General features: G+C 38.2%; 1 protein-coding gene across 1 annotated transcript; it reads right to left on the reverse strand.

Annotated features, from left to right (window-relative positions):
* Positions 1-2,724: 2,724 nt before the first annotated feature.
* Positions 2,725-14,948, reverse strand: LOC146458606 (uncharacterized). The gene is made up of 8 exons (XM_085090459.1): positions 14,418-14,948; positions 11,250-11,377; positions 8,817-8,964; positions 8,478-8,575; positions 7,282-7,318; positions 6,426-6,460; positions 5,889-5,964; positions 2,725-4,851 (listed from the first exon to the last, which is right to left on the reverse strand). Exons 1-8 carry the CDS (start codon positions 14,803-14,805, stop codon positions 4,694-4,696), a joined length of 1,068 nt encoding a protein of 355 aa, XP_084946585.1. The 5' UTR covers positions 14,806-14,948; the 3' UTR covers positions 2,725-4,693.
* Positions 14,949-15,950: the final 1,002 nt, after the last annotated feature.

Consider the following 15,950-nt stretch of genomic DNA (forward strand, 5'->3'; position numbering starts at 1 on the left):
CCGCACATGGCAATCTTTCTTCGCCCAAAGACCGTGGTTTTCTCGCACTTTGCAGATGAACTCGTTACTCGCAAAGCAATTTATAATTGGTAACCGCTCGCTAGGTTTTCGCCTGAACACGCGGGACCACGAGAAAGGCGTAGCCGAGAGCAACAACTCTAGCTCCTTGATCGCTCTCCAAACTTCCCAAGTGCATCCATAACACAATATACGCACAACTTAAAGCATGAACCAATTCTTTTAATTTATAACATAGTGACAACAAAGACAGGTTTGCGTCAATACCACTCCAATCATAAAATAAAGAAGTCGTAAATATTCAAAAAGCGGAGCTGTCCAAGATTCCTCAGTTCAGTTCAGTTCAGTTTATTGTTTTGCCATAAGTTGTACAAAAGCAAGGAAAAAAACTAATTATTTAAACGCTAATGGCGAAGAAGCCCAAAGGAAGCCACCGGGAGTATAAGGAATGGGCTTCCAAAAAAATCAATGGCAGATACATGTATACAGTAAATCTTAGTATATTACATAGTCATAATAATCATAGTTAGGCTAAAAAAAAAAAGCGAAAATGAAAGTGAAAAGCAGAGTTAAATAAATAAATAAATACATATATAAATGAATATTTACGATAAGAGTAATGCTTTCAGCTTACTACCAAAGAAAGCGGAATAAAATATTCTTGAATATTCATGAAAACTTAGTTTACCAGTGTTTTCGTCCACTTGGGAAGAGAAAAGAGACCTCGAGCCCACGGACTTCGATAGGCAGCGGCTATGGTGGACCACTGCAAGGAATCCTTGGTTGTCTGTTCGATCTGTAAATCTTCGGTTCGATGTGGAAACCGCCTGTTCGATTTTAACTTCGTCCGTTCGACAAGTAAATCGGATCCTCAATTGTTACACATCGTGTCTTCGTTTTGAGAAAGGAAAGCAAACAAAGTGCTCATAGCCTGCCGCGCAGTCGTTTTTGAGCCGTAATACGCCGAGTCCCCTAACTTGAAACGACTGCGTGGGAGGCTAGAGCAAACGCTGCTCGATTTACGTACACGTCTCTTGATTTGATACACGATTTGCAAGTTGAATTATGACAGTAAGAGAGGAGCTATACTATTATTGTAATTCGCGTTATAATTTCACTATGTCTTTAGTTTATTATTAATAGTTATTTCAGTGAAACCTTATCAGTTGATATCCATCTGATTTAGAGGTTTGGGACTTTTCCCTTTTGTCTCGTGGGTACGGTTTATTGATGCACCTTCAGTTGATGGCAGACAAATTATTTCCGCCCTTGGAAGAACCATGATGTCAGTCGCGATCATAAAAGGCTACAATAGCTTCTGAGTTCGGTTTTTTAAATCCAGTATTTTATATCATAGCAATTCTTTCTTATTTTTTTCTTTTCGATCTGTGAAAGCGCTGAACGAGATAACACGATTATTTCTGTTTTATTGTTCGTTTTAATTACATGGGATTTTTCCCTTCACTTTTGGCGGGATTCCAGACATATCGACAATATGATACAATAGTGTTTTGTTGTTTTCCTGCATAATGATCACTAGCTATTTATAGACATACCTAAAAAAGTTCTGTTTATAATATAAGCACAGATATTTTGCAAATTCGTGAATTTGTAAGTGATGTATCCTTTGAAATTCAATCCTGAAGATTTAAAAAATAAATAAAATAAAAACTATCCTGGAGATTCATGCTTAGTGCGCTTACATTAGCATTTTATATTATATTTTTGAACGAAACGTGGCCAGTTTGATAAGTTTTCAACTGATTTTCAGTTGCTTAGTAGCATGCCTCGTTGTGCTAGGTAAATTTCTACTTTCGCAGTAAAAACATTTACCCTAGGCAGACGATATTACCATAACATTCGTGATTACGAATCACCAAAATAAGAACCACAATACAGCAAATAGACGCTTTTGCGGCGGGTGGCAAAATTCTTCCAATTCATTAAAATATCGGGGAATCCCCAGCATTTGTTTGCATGGCACAGCTGTGCCTCTAAATTCTGTGGAAAGTTTACATTCTATTATCATTAAATATGTCGGCTTGAACTGAAATATTTGCTAACACTTTGATACCTTTTTTGCGTTAAATGATCACACATCTGTGTAAGTTTACTGAATTCTTTTGAATAGGCATACTCTGATGTTCTTGCATGATCATTGTTTTGAACAGAGACTGTCTGAGCCATACCTTCCCAAGACTGGCTTTCTAATAATACAACGCATACAAATTCCATCTTACCACAGCTAAACACTTTATGAAACATTTTAAAAAAATTTAAGTGTACTTTAAAACTGATTAAATTGAAGATAGGAAAAAAAACCCGCAAATATTCTTCTCCTCACTGTTATTATTATTTTTTTAAAATTTATTTTTATTTATTTATTTATTTTTTTGCTTTATTCTGTTTTTTGTTTGATGTTCGAATATATAGATGTTTATAAGCTAGGCTACAGTATGGCGAACGAACAAAGTTTTGAATGTCTCAATGACGAAAGGTTAAACAAAACTGAACTAACATTTTAACGATTCTATCGATTAAAGTATGTTTTACGGCTGTTCAAAGTAACACTAAAATATGTGACACTGCCCCTTTTAACACTGGCTGTGTGGAAACTATGCAGATTTGAAAATCGTGACAAACTGAGCAACACCAAATATGAAGGATTTGGAGATTTTATTACTACGTTATAAAAAAGAACTGCACTCTGATAAATCAACTTTATTGACTTTAAGACGAATAAAATCCAATGTTTACAAAACGTTGGTCTAAAAGGAGATTTGACAGAGACTTTTATTGAAGGTAATAATTGGTAAATAGACCCCTCAAGTGGCTGGTATATAATTGGAGAAAAATGCCCTGGAATTAAAATTGTCCAAAAAATAAACATCTGACCGAAAAGCGAAGCTTCCTGGGCAACGGTGAAATTGTGACGACAATTTTTAAGGCAGAAGAATTATCATCCGATATACACGCAACCCTCCGTCTGATTTCTGAAATGTGCGCAGTTTACTGTACACCATTAGTGCAGCCAAATAAATGCGAAGTAACTAGTTTACTAGTTCCAATTAGACTGCAACAACTAATACCTAAAACTGACGGTCTTTCTTCGTTTTTCTCGTTGAAAAAAAAATCGTACATTGTTATCAAACCAGGGTCTGGTTGTTCGAAACCCGATTAACGCTGATCCCCGATTAAAAGTTAATCGAGGTTTTCACCTCGCTCGATAAAAGTGTTTTTAAAAGCTAATATTAAGCCAAAGGTAAAGAAAAGTCTAAGTCAAAACTTATGGGCAAAAGCTTTTGGAAAAATACTTGTTGATAAGTAATTAAATTCAAATCAAACTTCACGTTAACCCAGGATTAGCTTAATCGGGCTTTGAACAACTGACTGGGCCCAGACGTCTAACCACCCGATCTGATTTTGTACCACGTGATATCTTTTTCCCAACGAGAGAGCATGGAAATGAATCGGTGGGTTGTAATAATTCATATCCTCCAAAAGTCTTACTGCCCTATATGGCCATGCACTTCAACATCGGTCGTAACAAAACCTAAATCCTACATGAAATCGGATATTATATCTCATGAAATAACACACAAAATACAAACAAATTTCTATTAAAGTACTGAAACCGTTCTTTCTTTAAAACTGTTTTTTTTTAAAAAACGACAGCTGTCATTATTCACAGTATCTGTAGGATATCACATTTACGGTGTTATCTACTGGAAGTGAACTTTAAATTTCCAGGGGGACGGGTACTCAACTTCCTTAACATCCTATTTATGTTCGTGCCCTCCGCCTCGCCCCCCTCCCCCCCCCCCCAAATTTTTGTGGTTTAATAAGGCAAGGTTTGAGTTGAACCTGGGGTCTTGTTTATACGTCAGATTCCAGTCATTCCATTCATTTTGCTGATAAGAAACAAATCGGCACTCGGTTAGATTTTATGGCATTCACTTCCAACTAAATTGTATAGTAGATAGGATGATTGCGCGCTTGCGATTATGAAACTTGTTTACTACGATTTCAAGGTCTGTATTAATTTGGACTGTGACAGAAATGTAATCTGCTTATTAGAACTAAAACATAACCGTCCTAAAATCTATTTTTTTCGTTCGGGCACGCAGCATGACATTTTTGTCATGTTTAGATCCATGTTTAGATCCATCTATATGACCACGACAGTCAAAAGTTCTAGAGACTGACTTTTTTGTTTTACTTATGCAATACCAGTTTTCGCGAACGTTATGCACTATTTGTCTTTGTTACTATTTCGTTACATCCATATAAACTTGTAAGCCTGTCTAATTGGCTGTGAATTACTTTATTCAAACTGTAAACAGCTATTAAGTACCGCTACCTTGATTGCATTCATTATTACATGCAAAAAGCCACCTTAATCCGTGTGAGTCTTTGATGTACACCGAAATCGGAAACATTTTGGTAGACTGATATGGTAGTGTCCCACATTCCCCAACGCCTCCACTAACCACTACCCTTCCTATTCGTGCCCCCCGCCCCCTCCCCCTTCAACCTAGCCCTCCTAAGGTCAAAATGATTGACGTTTTTAGATTGCCTTCTCCCCTGCCTTGAGGTGTCACTGATTTGGGAGGTCACACTACGTTTCTAGAACATGTTTTTTTTATCAAACTTAACAAACAGTCAGAGAGATTTCTCAGCATCTGTTGATGACATTTAGAATCTCTCTGGTAGAGTCAGGTGTAAGAGGCAGCGATGTTGGATATTCGTTTCCAAAGCTGGTTGAGGCCTCTGTCTTCAAGACCAGCCGCAGCGGGGGTCGTTCATTGTTGGCCGAATGATCCTGTGTGAACTCTAAAATAGAAGCAAGAAACGATTCGTATAATAATCAAACTGATCGTGAAACTGACACAACGGCAGATTTTAGTTTTGATATTTCAATTAATGTAAACTGTGTCTCCGAACCAGGGCTATAGAAAAATAAACATTTGACTATAGGATTCTGTTTTGGCGTAATTGAATAATAATAATGATGATAATAATAATAATAATAATAATAATAATAATAATAATAATAATAATAATAATAATAATTATAATAATAATAAACGAATATTTGTACAGGATAACCCTTCAGTACTTCAAAACTGTTATCAAAGGGGTCCTATTAAAAATAACGGTAATAATAATAATAATAATAAATTAACTAGTAATTAATTAAAATTGAATGCAATTAAAAATGAATTAAAAAAAGAACATAAAACTAACACTAATTAACTATACTTATATGAAACCAACATTCACCATGCCGAATTTAACACTTGACGCAGTCATCAGTTTGCACTCCCTCAGCCCTGAACCCTCCATAAAACGAAAACAGCCCTGCCACATGCTAACATGTGCATGCGTGCGCTATAAAAATGTCTTCATTGCTACAATTTGGGCGTAACGTGTACAGGTGTACCATTCAAATACAAAGAACAAACGAGATTTTCGTTATATTATGATCCCAACAACTAAAATGACTTTGCTACTTTCCCATCACCTAACTTATCACATTAATTAATAGGTCTTATAACTTAAATAAACTTTTTAAGTGGTTTGAACCCAGGAGTCATGTCATAAGAACGTAAATTATGATCACCAGGGTGACTGTAGTCCTAAGAAGGACTGTTTGGGGTGACGATGACTGACATTTTGACAACCTGAGCGGAAGACATCTTCAGAGTCGGAAGTCATCTGCGGAAGTCATCTTTTTGACTCTGAAGATGACTTCCGCTCAGGTTGTCAAAACGTCAGTCAATGTCACCTCAAACAGTCCTTCTCAGGACTACACTCAACCTAATGATCATAATCTACGTACTTATAAATAAACTTGGAACACGATTTACCTTCCTCGTTTGATCTGTCCATGCCATCCAGTTCTTCAAGCGAGGAACTGCTCTGCTCTGACATTTGATCAACAAGCTAAGAAAAAATATAAGAAAACAAATTAACTTTTGAAAAGATTATTTTCCTGCTGTTTTGTTTTGCAAAACCTTTTTCAGTAAAAAGTGTCATTTCCCGGGAAACCTAGTCTAGACTAAATTCTTCAAGCAGTTGATCCGTTTCTGAAAGAAAAGGTCCTCAATTCTAGACCAAAACTCTCTGATTTGCATTCCCTATTCCAAACTAAACTGCTTCTAAACAGCTAAACAACTAAACAGCGGCACATACCCATATAGCTTAAATATGGGAGTAACCCCCACCCCTCTTCCCCGAGATACCCACAAGCGTGTTAAGCCATACCTTCACAGTCATGCTTGAGATATAAATACGTTAAATACATCTTTATTTCTGGTTTCAAATGAAAATGGCATGCACTCTTATCGACACCATATGCATAAGAGGAAAATCCTAACAAATGGCAACATAAACACTTGACTTACGTCGATGATCTCTTGGTCACTAGGAACCTCGTCCTCTGCAAAAAGAATGCCAAGTATAAGTATCAGTACAATTTGTCACTAATTGTGAACCTGTAATCTGTTGTAAAGTGGTTTCAATTTCCACTCTCTAGATTTAAAACTCTAATTTGACGGTTTGTCATCCTCTCCAAGGTGCTTCTAACATTTAAATCTGAAGATGAAACTCCAAAGTCTGACCATTAAGTGAAAGCTATTGAGCAGGTCTATCCTGTGGTACTGTTTTCTGTGCAATGGTCAACGTGGGTTTTGTTTTTGAGATGAAATTTTGCAGTCTGATGGTCCTCAAAAAGAGGTTTGGGGAGGGGGGGGGGGGGGGGGGCTGTTTGTTAATGCTAAAATTTCCCAAGTGAAAATCCTTAGGAATCTTGTTACGTCAGGTGCCAACTGCACAGAGACACCAATCGGTGTATTTTGGTGGATATCCTTAAGATGGCTTTGTCTCTCCCCAGAAATTCGGATTAAGTCGTAATTCTGCGGTGTTCTTCAAACAATGAAACATTAATTCCTTTCGTTTTCGAACAAGGCAAACAGTCCTTAAAAATGCGAAAAAAAAAAAGTGTCAGCTAACATTTCGTAAAACAAACAAGAGCTGGTAAATTTGGGAATAAAGTCCTGTTTCTCATAATTTTCTGCAACTGAAATATTCAGCTCAAGCATCCGAATAGATCTGTTTGTATTAGCTAACACAAATATATTTCTTTAAAAGGCTACAAAACGATCTGGAAACATAGAAGACAGGTAAGTAAGTATTTTGCATAGATTTCATGACTGTAGTGACTATGTGGTTTATATCAACCGGTATTAAAGCAAAACTCACCTTCCTTCACGATGACCTTTGCACCTTCGGGAGCACCCTAGGAGATAAATAACAAAACGGTAAGCATCTAAACAGGTTCCCAGCATTACCGATAATTTGATTCTTTCTGCAAGAGGAATTAAAGGAAAGTATTTACATTTCTGGTTTAAAGACTTGGCAAAAAAACAGCTTTGGAGAAAAGTGGCATTTTCAGTGAGGGTGTAATGTAATGAGGCGAATGTTTTGTTTTATCAAGAAATCCAGAGTGCTGACGCGTTTCGAGGGTTAGGCCTTCGGCAGAACCGAATCACTCTGGATTTGCTCCTACGAAGGCAAACGCTCGAAACGTCAGCACCCATATCTGTTTAAAGTGGCCAAATTACGTTATCAACTCTGTTTATAAAACAAAACATTCGGTTATTACTCTCCCAGCTACGCAGCACCACAGTATTTCCTTTAGAACCTAACCTTCGCAAAAGAAATAGGGAAGGGTTGAAGCAATTTGAATCAGTTCCGTATGGATATTGCTTACGACTATATGGTTTGGTTTGAATGAAACTAACGTTGATTAAAAGTGCCTATGAAGCGAAAATTGTTTTTTAGATAGTTATAAAATTTACCCATTCAAACACGCGATTTCAAAGTTTGATATTGCTGGGGTAAAAATTGCCGATTTTGTGAGCGCTCAAAGTTGGGCTCTTTTGCCCTCAAAAATGGTACTCGAATCGTGCGGCCAAAATGCCACATGACAATAGCCGCTGACGTCATATTGGTGCCATGAATTGCAATTCATCAAGGCGGAAGATAAGAAAGAATATTTCTTCATCGTTTTTGCTTGATGTGTCAGAGAAGCTGCTCATTTCAGAATCGCTAGACATGGTTTTCCCTTTCTACAATCCTCTTTGGCAGCAAGAACGGAATGGGAGTAAACAAACTATTGGCATCGACGTGACGTCACAACTAGCAATTCAGCATAAAACTCGACCCAGTCCTCTGACCATTTTTGAGAGCAAAATAGCCCAACTTTGAGCTTTCGTAAAATCCGCAATTCTTACCCCAGCACTCTAGAACTTCGGAATCATATATTTCAAAGTGAAAATTTTATAACTACACAAAAACGATTTTCGCTTCTTAGGCACTTTCAAACTTTTGGAAAACAGCGATTTCTGAGTTTAAAAAAGAGAGAGATAGAGAGGGGACGTTTTAAATGAAGTTACCTCTTCCAAGTCTATTTCCTGAGAACAGGATGCCATCATTCTATCGCCCGGAGACAAGGGTTCTTGTTTTATATCAGGCTGGGCCATTATTCCTTTGTCTGAAATAAATAAATAAATAAATAAATAAATAAATTGTAATTTTGTGAGGAAATACAAGCACTTAAAAGTAATAGGGTAAGGGAATAAATCTCTCACGCAGTTTTTCAAGGTCTCATCTCTGCCAGATTGCGTTTGAAATCGAGTTTTTGAGGCTTGCGAACTATATGACATTAGTCATGCGACTGAATGATGTAGAATCCAAGAGTCGAACCACTCGGTTGGATTTAAGAACATAGTTACCTTCCATCACGGGTCTTGGATCAAACCAAGTGTTCATGTAGTCATGATCCAGCAGATGAGGTGGCCAAGCATGAAACGTGGGCCAGAATCCGAAGCCACTAAAAGGCTTGCGGGAGAGGTGGTAATATGGGGCTTTTCTCGGCTGCTCCTGAAAAACGAAAGATATGTATTTGAACCCGAACTTCAAAGACAAAAAGTTAATGCGCAATTTAAACAACTATAACTGCATTATCAAGTAGATTGCTTTAACGGATTCTTTGTTTCCATCGGCTTGAGCCAACAAGGGCGATCAGCACGTGTTTGATTGCAGTGGCCCAAATATCACCTCGTTTCACACAGTACTGAGGGTAAAATGTATGTAACGCGCCCACGGTGTCTACTTCAAAATGGCTGCCCAACACGTTATGCGTTTTGCAGATTAATTCGCCTTCGTGCGCTTACGTTCTCCACAAAACCCCAAATATGGTCACTTCACGTAGTCAAAAGAAGCGAACCTAACCTCTGTCAAATAGCTAAGAGATTTACCGCTTTCTAAAGAAACTATGTTGCACATTGTCGGTGGCCGGTGGAGTGGAAACGGATCAGTTTGGTTTCATCAACAAAGTTGATATAATGGTAATTTAAAGAGATTCGAGTCCTGAGGTTTCGATCGTCAGCCCTATCGTCAGCCCTTTATCAGAGCGAATTTGTTGTGAATTTGCTCAAAGTTTGATTTCGCTCTGACGAAGGGCTAACCGCTTGAAATGCCAAACTCTGTTCATATTGTTGGCACTTTATTTTTGCGGAAATCAAATCACTTTTAATCAGATCAGATCTCAAAATGAATTCCATCTTCAGCGCAAAGAATATTTGGTCAGTTTTTTCCTCTGGATAATTTGCGCTGTGAGGAGACTGAAATGATTGAGCGAAGCAGCTTACGCGCGATTCAGTGTAAGAAATCAACGAAAATTTCTGAGATCAACTGAAACGAAAACAAAACAGTTACTGAAAGCAATGACAATGCTCATTGGTTTCCTATTTCGGTTTTGTACACCGGCCATGTTTGTTCTTTAAATAATCTAGCTTTTAAAAACTCGCCCATTTTTGTGTTCAATAAAGATATACATAAAAAGACTGGAACATTTTTAGCTCGGTCACTTGTGAAATAACACACGAGATTAAGTAAGGTGCGATATTTTCAGTGTCAGGTATGATCGCGGGTATGAAAACAACAAATACTCAGAAAGGTTTGAGAGTAGCCTTCGGTGAAATTCTGCTGGCTGTAGATTTCAAGCACAATACACTGCGAGGCGCCCAACGAGACAATTCACGCAGAATACTTGAAACGTTCTCTCCTGTTTTGCCACATCGTCTGTGGCCTTGAAAAAGACATAATTTGTGTAAGCTAATATATAGATTGTTCTGTTGGTATGCTTTAGCTGAAAATTAGTTGCAAAAAGTTTTTGAAAACGGGTTTTTTACCCGAATTGACTAGCTGTTTTTAGTTTACGAAAATGGCCCAGCTGAGCTTTTTCCGCATTTTTAAGGGTGATATTTGGCCCTTCGAAAACGGAATTAATTATCCAGTGTGTTACGAAGTTTTGAACTGACATTTGCCGAAAAACATTGCAGATTTTCTTTACGAATAAATCCGAATTTCTAAGCCACTGGATAGCCCTGAAATTGAGCCCGAAAGATTTGTATTTGTAACACAAAACTCTTGAGAAGGAAAATTGAATTCAAAACAGATCCAAATTAACGAGTATTGTGTCTTGAATTACGGTCTTGGACGGGACGTTGGATAGAACGCACTCGCATACATACACTAGGGATGTTACAAATATTTAGGGTGCATTCGATTGTCCCTATTCCGGAACAGGAATACATACAAGGATGACAAGAAATTCCTCATAAGAGGTTTTGTGAGTTACTGGAGTACAGAATGGCTCTTAACTTATCGTGAATCAGCGAAAGCTTGCAGAAATGTCTTAAATAACCAAAAGAAATGTCCAAAGTTACTTAAAGAAATAGAAATCTAACAGCTAGTCCGCATATTCTTATTCCGGAATATGGTTGATCGAACGCAACCTTAATGCGCGCAAATAACCACCCTAAGCTCGATAGTATTAATTATAGAAAGGTAATTTCAACACGTTGAACTCAGAAGATACAGATAAGAAGGCTTTAATTTGACAAGATAATAAAGATTTCACAAGTACTGTACAGAGCAGAGTTTCCGACTGCCCGAGCAGCATTTTGTGCAGAATACGCGATTTTTGTGAGCAGTGCTGAAGGACAACATATGCCAAATTACGAGCAGAATTTATCCATGCCTACTAGAAGTTGAAAAACTGTCAGACTCCATTAACTACTATCTGTAGCTCGAATTGTATTCGGGCACGCAATTCAGTCATAGATCTAGCTTACATAAAATAAGCTTTAGTGTTATCTTACCACTAAAGTTGCTCTCTTTTTAGCGGGACCAGCATGCGGCTGGTCTCTATTCTTTCTCTTCATTCCAGCGTGTTCTTTTGACGGCAGCGTAACGTTCGTGTTTGAAACTGTACTGTTTGAAGTGCTTGCTGTAAGAAAAAAAGAATTAAACTTAGTGCATGACAAGAAAGGACCAGCTTTCCACCTTCTGTAAGGTTAAGTCCTCATCCACTCTTGACGATCTAATAACTTCAAAAAAAATTTCGGAGTTAATTTATCTGTTGTGCTTCGAGGTCTCCGTTGGGTTACTTTATTTGTTCACCCCTTAGTATATTACGGGGATTATGTCACCCGTTGCTGGTACATCAAAAATTATCCTCGTACCATTTTGTTTTCCATTTTACAGTTTTTGGAAACTGTAACTAATTGTGTTTGCCTACATTTATACCAGCGAGGGGAGAAATGGGTTGCTAGTTGAAAAAATAGGGCAACGTTTTTCAAGTTGTTTCCTTGGTCTTGAGAAAAATACTGACATGCAATCACACAGAAGTAATTATTATTTGTTCTACCTTTGAGAAAATGACTTTCAATCGCCGCGATGTTCGATTGAAGAGTGCATGTGCGAGAATAGGCACCGTTTCGACCCGATCAAGAATTAACGATGGAATCAAACTGGATCGATTGATTTCAATGGTCTTTGTCACACGTTCAGTTAAAAGTTTCCTCCAAGCTCGAAAGTTGCTTCAGCGCTAATTGAGTGGTTCAACACAAAACTAAAGTTTAACGACATGTGGCGACTTGTTATTATTTTACATAACAACAGACACGCAACTGGTATCAAACGATAAAAGCTTTCACTTTGAAGTATTTTTTTCAATACAGGAACAACCGACCACCTTGAAATGTAAAATCGAACAAACAGGCCGTAATTCTTAAGAATAATTTGATACTGAATTCCGCAATGATACAACCAGTTCCTTTTTCAAACAGGAACATCTTAGAGCCGGCAAGTACCTACATCTTCTTTCTTCCCCAGACATTAATAACCTTCTGAAATGCTTTACAAAATTCGAAGGTTTGTTTCGGATTAGCGCCCGGGTTTAGCATGCACTGATCAAAGTCCTTCCAAGAACTCGCCGTGAGTAACGTTGTTAACTGTACTGGAGATAAGAGTCAATGAAGGATAGAAAAATCCTCAACCTTTTCCCAAGTTTCAATAAATTCAACTCAACCAATGTTCCAAGAATGCGTCTCAACGCCCTGTTCACATTTCGTCACTCAGCCGCGTTCAAATGTCCGAACACGGAACAATTTGGATCAATTTAAATCTAACATGCAATGCAAGGATTTTAGCCAGAACAACTGTAAGAAACCAAAATTCAGGAATGAAAAATATTAAACACTGTATAAACATTCTTGAGTTTGTTCCCGCTCTGCTGATGTTTTACCGCTGTTCTGGTTTTTCTGCGGTTTATAACAGCGCGTCATGTCAGGCACCAAACGTGCGCTTTTTATTGTGTTCTCGGTTTATTTCGGAGCGCAGTCGGTTGAGCGGAATTGAAGGTGGCGAGGGATAGCCGCGAGCAGGCGAAAGCTGGATGTTAGCCGAGCAATAAATTTAAACGGGGGTTGATAAATGTCCATACTGCAACTAGATGGACATCAGCGAGAGCGAACTTAAACGAGTTGTCGAGGTCCGCATTCTTGGCGCCACTATTTTTCGCAAAAACGCTTTAAGGAAACAAAATGTCGGTTTCGGAAAGTAACCTCCCTGACAGATTATTTTTGCCTCCTTTTCATAAACGAGGAGAATTTCATAACAGAATTTTCAACCTTGCGACCTAATTTGGCTTTAGCTTTGGGGTCTGTGGAAACGAAATTGCCTGAATTGTGACTATTCGAGCATGTGCTTTGGGGCTTGATGAAACGATAAAAGGATTCACTGTAACCATCACAAGTGAAAGCTAGAAGATAGGGCTAGTTCAAAGCCACTAAAGACTACTTTCCCTGTCGTTGGTTTTCCTTTATTTTCAAGTGTCTTCAAGCGGGGAGGTTAGAAAATGGTTCAGATTGCAGGCGCCCCATTGTCGGTCGAACCTTGTATGAAACGATGCTGAAACGGTCTTTTCGACTTTCGAACCTTTTCAAACTATAACACGCATTTGAAATAAGTGAGCTTTTACCAGGTTCGAAGCTTAAGTTGCCTGTATCCAATCTAATAATTGTGCGGGCAACCATGAAATTTTCTCGGAATACACACCAAATATATTACACAGCCGCACCCTTGAACTCCATACTGACATTGTTTATGACGGTTTCTCGTTAACTTTATCTATTTGATAATGTGTTCTTTGAAGTTTAAGTCTGGATTTTTACAGGAACGTCATTGGGAACTTGATTCTGTAGGATATTTAGTTTGCGATTGTTCAAAAGTGGATAGCTGAGACCAAGTAATCACACTCTGCTTTTCAGTTTGCCTTTTGGGTGTGCCTTAAATATGAAACCCACCCCGCATCATATTCTTCTTAGAAAACTAATTAAAATAAGGAAGTGCTAATTCTTTTGTGATAAAAAAAGCAGTTGAAAGTCCCTAAAACTTGCCCATTGCACAAGCTTTCCCGCTTTGTAAAGGATTACCCGCAGTTCCATTCATATTTTTAAACTCCGCAAGGTAGAGCTGAATACATATGCAAATTACGTCATTTGGATCTTTTTCTCGGAAAACGGTCTTACATCCGCGTCTTACAGCTTTCTGGGAATTAGCACATATTGACGATGGACTGCGAAGCGTGTTTAGATGTTTCTTGATCTTAGCATTGTGGCATGATTAAAACTTAAAACGTAAACATCGAGACAGAATTGCAGAATATACCAGATCTGTTTTGGCTTCCAATTTAATCGTCGGAAAAAATCACAAAAAAAGAAGGAAATTTGGGTTCATTGGGGTCACGGGCTTTGCAAACTGGATCTCGTATTCCTCACTCAAAGGAACGAACTCTGTAATAAAGAGATCTGCCTGAAATAAGAAATAGCTAACGATACAGGTGTAAATAAATAAGTCTAAAATTTGATTCGGTAAGCATTTCATTCGACGAAACATAAACTTGTGCTGTACAGATCTCGAGCTGTTTAGCTTCTTAATATGCTATGTTGTTTAGAGGTATAGAGCAGTCTCTCTTAGATACTTACATTTATTTTGCCTGGATTTTGAATGACTTCCATCTTTCTTCTCAGTCTTCTTTATGATCTGGTAGACTTTGTAAGCGTCTTGTCCCCGAGCAATACCTTGGTTTTGCAGTTCACGAATATCCGGCAGAGCGTTGAGAGCGCATCGGAAATTCGCTTTCCAGCGTCTTGGATCAGGCTTGTCGATTCCCGGTCTGTAGCGGCCGCTGTGTGTTGCCCATCCTTCAAAAACACAAGCGTCCTTATTGAAGGTCCAGCATTGCCTTGAAGCGTGTTTCCACGAGACTTTAAATATTCCTTTAGCGCGATCCTCCCACTCAAGACCTGGAAGTCGCTGGCTGTCTGCTTGATGTTCGATCCAAGCGCGAAGCCGCATCCTTTCCGCCGGCATCTCTAAACAGTTCTGTCAATTTCGAGTAGTCTTTTGCAGGGAGAAATATCGACAATCGTTCTTCAAAAGCAAGAGCTTGTAGCTATGCTCGAGTTATTTGTTGAATGAATTCGTCTAGCCGAATGGGGCTTCTTTGAAATGGCGAGATCCTTTATATTTTTAGAATCTCACATGACATGCGGGGAGTCCCCCATACTTTCCGAGAACTTGACGTCATACTTGACCAATCAGAATTTGGCACATTTTTTCTCGTTTCTTTTTCATAGCGTTTTACAATTAAGTACAACTTTTAGAAGGGAATGTTGTTTTCTCTCGAGATTGTCGAAATACCTTAATTGTTCAAAGTGGCTAGTTCGAAGAAACGGTCTGCAAAGCAGAGGGAACATAGTAATTATTCGTATTTAATCGGACTGGTACTGGTTAGCTAGAAATCAATTTCATTTTTGAGTCAGTTTTTGTTTCGTTTTCTGGTAGAATGGATATTAAAAAGTGAAAGATGTAACAAGAAACTGAAGAGGAAACCAAATGGGTGAAAGCAAAACGAAACATCGAGCTGCAAAAACCTTGAAGAAAGATGCAACAGCTAAAAAGTTTACTAATGTGCCAGATTAAAATTACGACTTCCCGGAATTATAGAAAAGGTTCAGTTCCAGTAATTGTCGAGGCTAAATACGTTTCAAAGTCACGAGACATTCCAACCTTTTATTCTAAGAGTCCGCACCCATTTAACAATGATATGCGGCTCGAATATTTAATAATATTTGTTTCGCTCATAAGCGTGAGTCTTAACTGAAAGCAATTCATCAGCTTTTGGTCCTACTGTTAAGTATATTTTTCAATAACTTGAAGCCGGTCGTTTTTCAATTTTCTGCTCGGGTATACTAAGATTGAAAGCAGGTTTTTAAAAACTCCCAGAAGTCGAATCTCAAACATTAAACATTTTTGAAACACTTCCGGTGTCAGAGGCTAAAATTAACGCAATGATAGTATATGTGACGCGAACACCTCTGATATGCAAATGAGTACTTTGACACAATTGACAGTAATGACACAAGTTTGGCATATCCAGTGTGCTCGAATTACGAAAAAGAAATGAAATTAAAAAATGAAAGAGTAAGCTCGTTACTGAAACTTACGCAGCATGA

This window comes from Pavona decussata, unplaced genomic scaffold (assembly GCF_977016875.1).
Source record: "Pavona decussata unplaced genomic scaffold, jaPavDecu1.1 SCAFFOLD_232, whole genome shotgun sequence".
Taxonomy (NCBI): Eukaryota; Metazoa; Cnidaria; class Anthozoa; order Scleractinia; family Agariciidae; genus Pavona; species Pavona decussata.

What these genes read in the sequence shown, in the direction of transcription:
- LOC146458606 (XM_085090459.1), bottom strand. Translation starts at nt 14,805, where the DNA reads ATGCCGGCGGAAAGGATGCGGCTTCGCGCTTGGATCGAACATCAAGCA. An exon ending in AAAATCCAGGCAAAATAAAT is followed by an intron (nt 11,378 to 14,417) that starts GTAAGTATCTAA and finishes TTTTTCTTACAG; the next exon opens with CAAGCACTTCAAACAGTACA. An exon ending in GGACAGATCAAACGAGGAAG is followed by an intron (nt 4,852 to 5,888) that starts GTAAATCGTGTT and finishes CTTCTATTTTAG; the next exon opens with AGTTCACACAGGATCATTCG.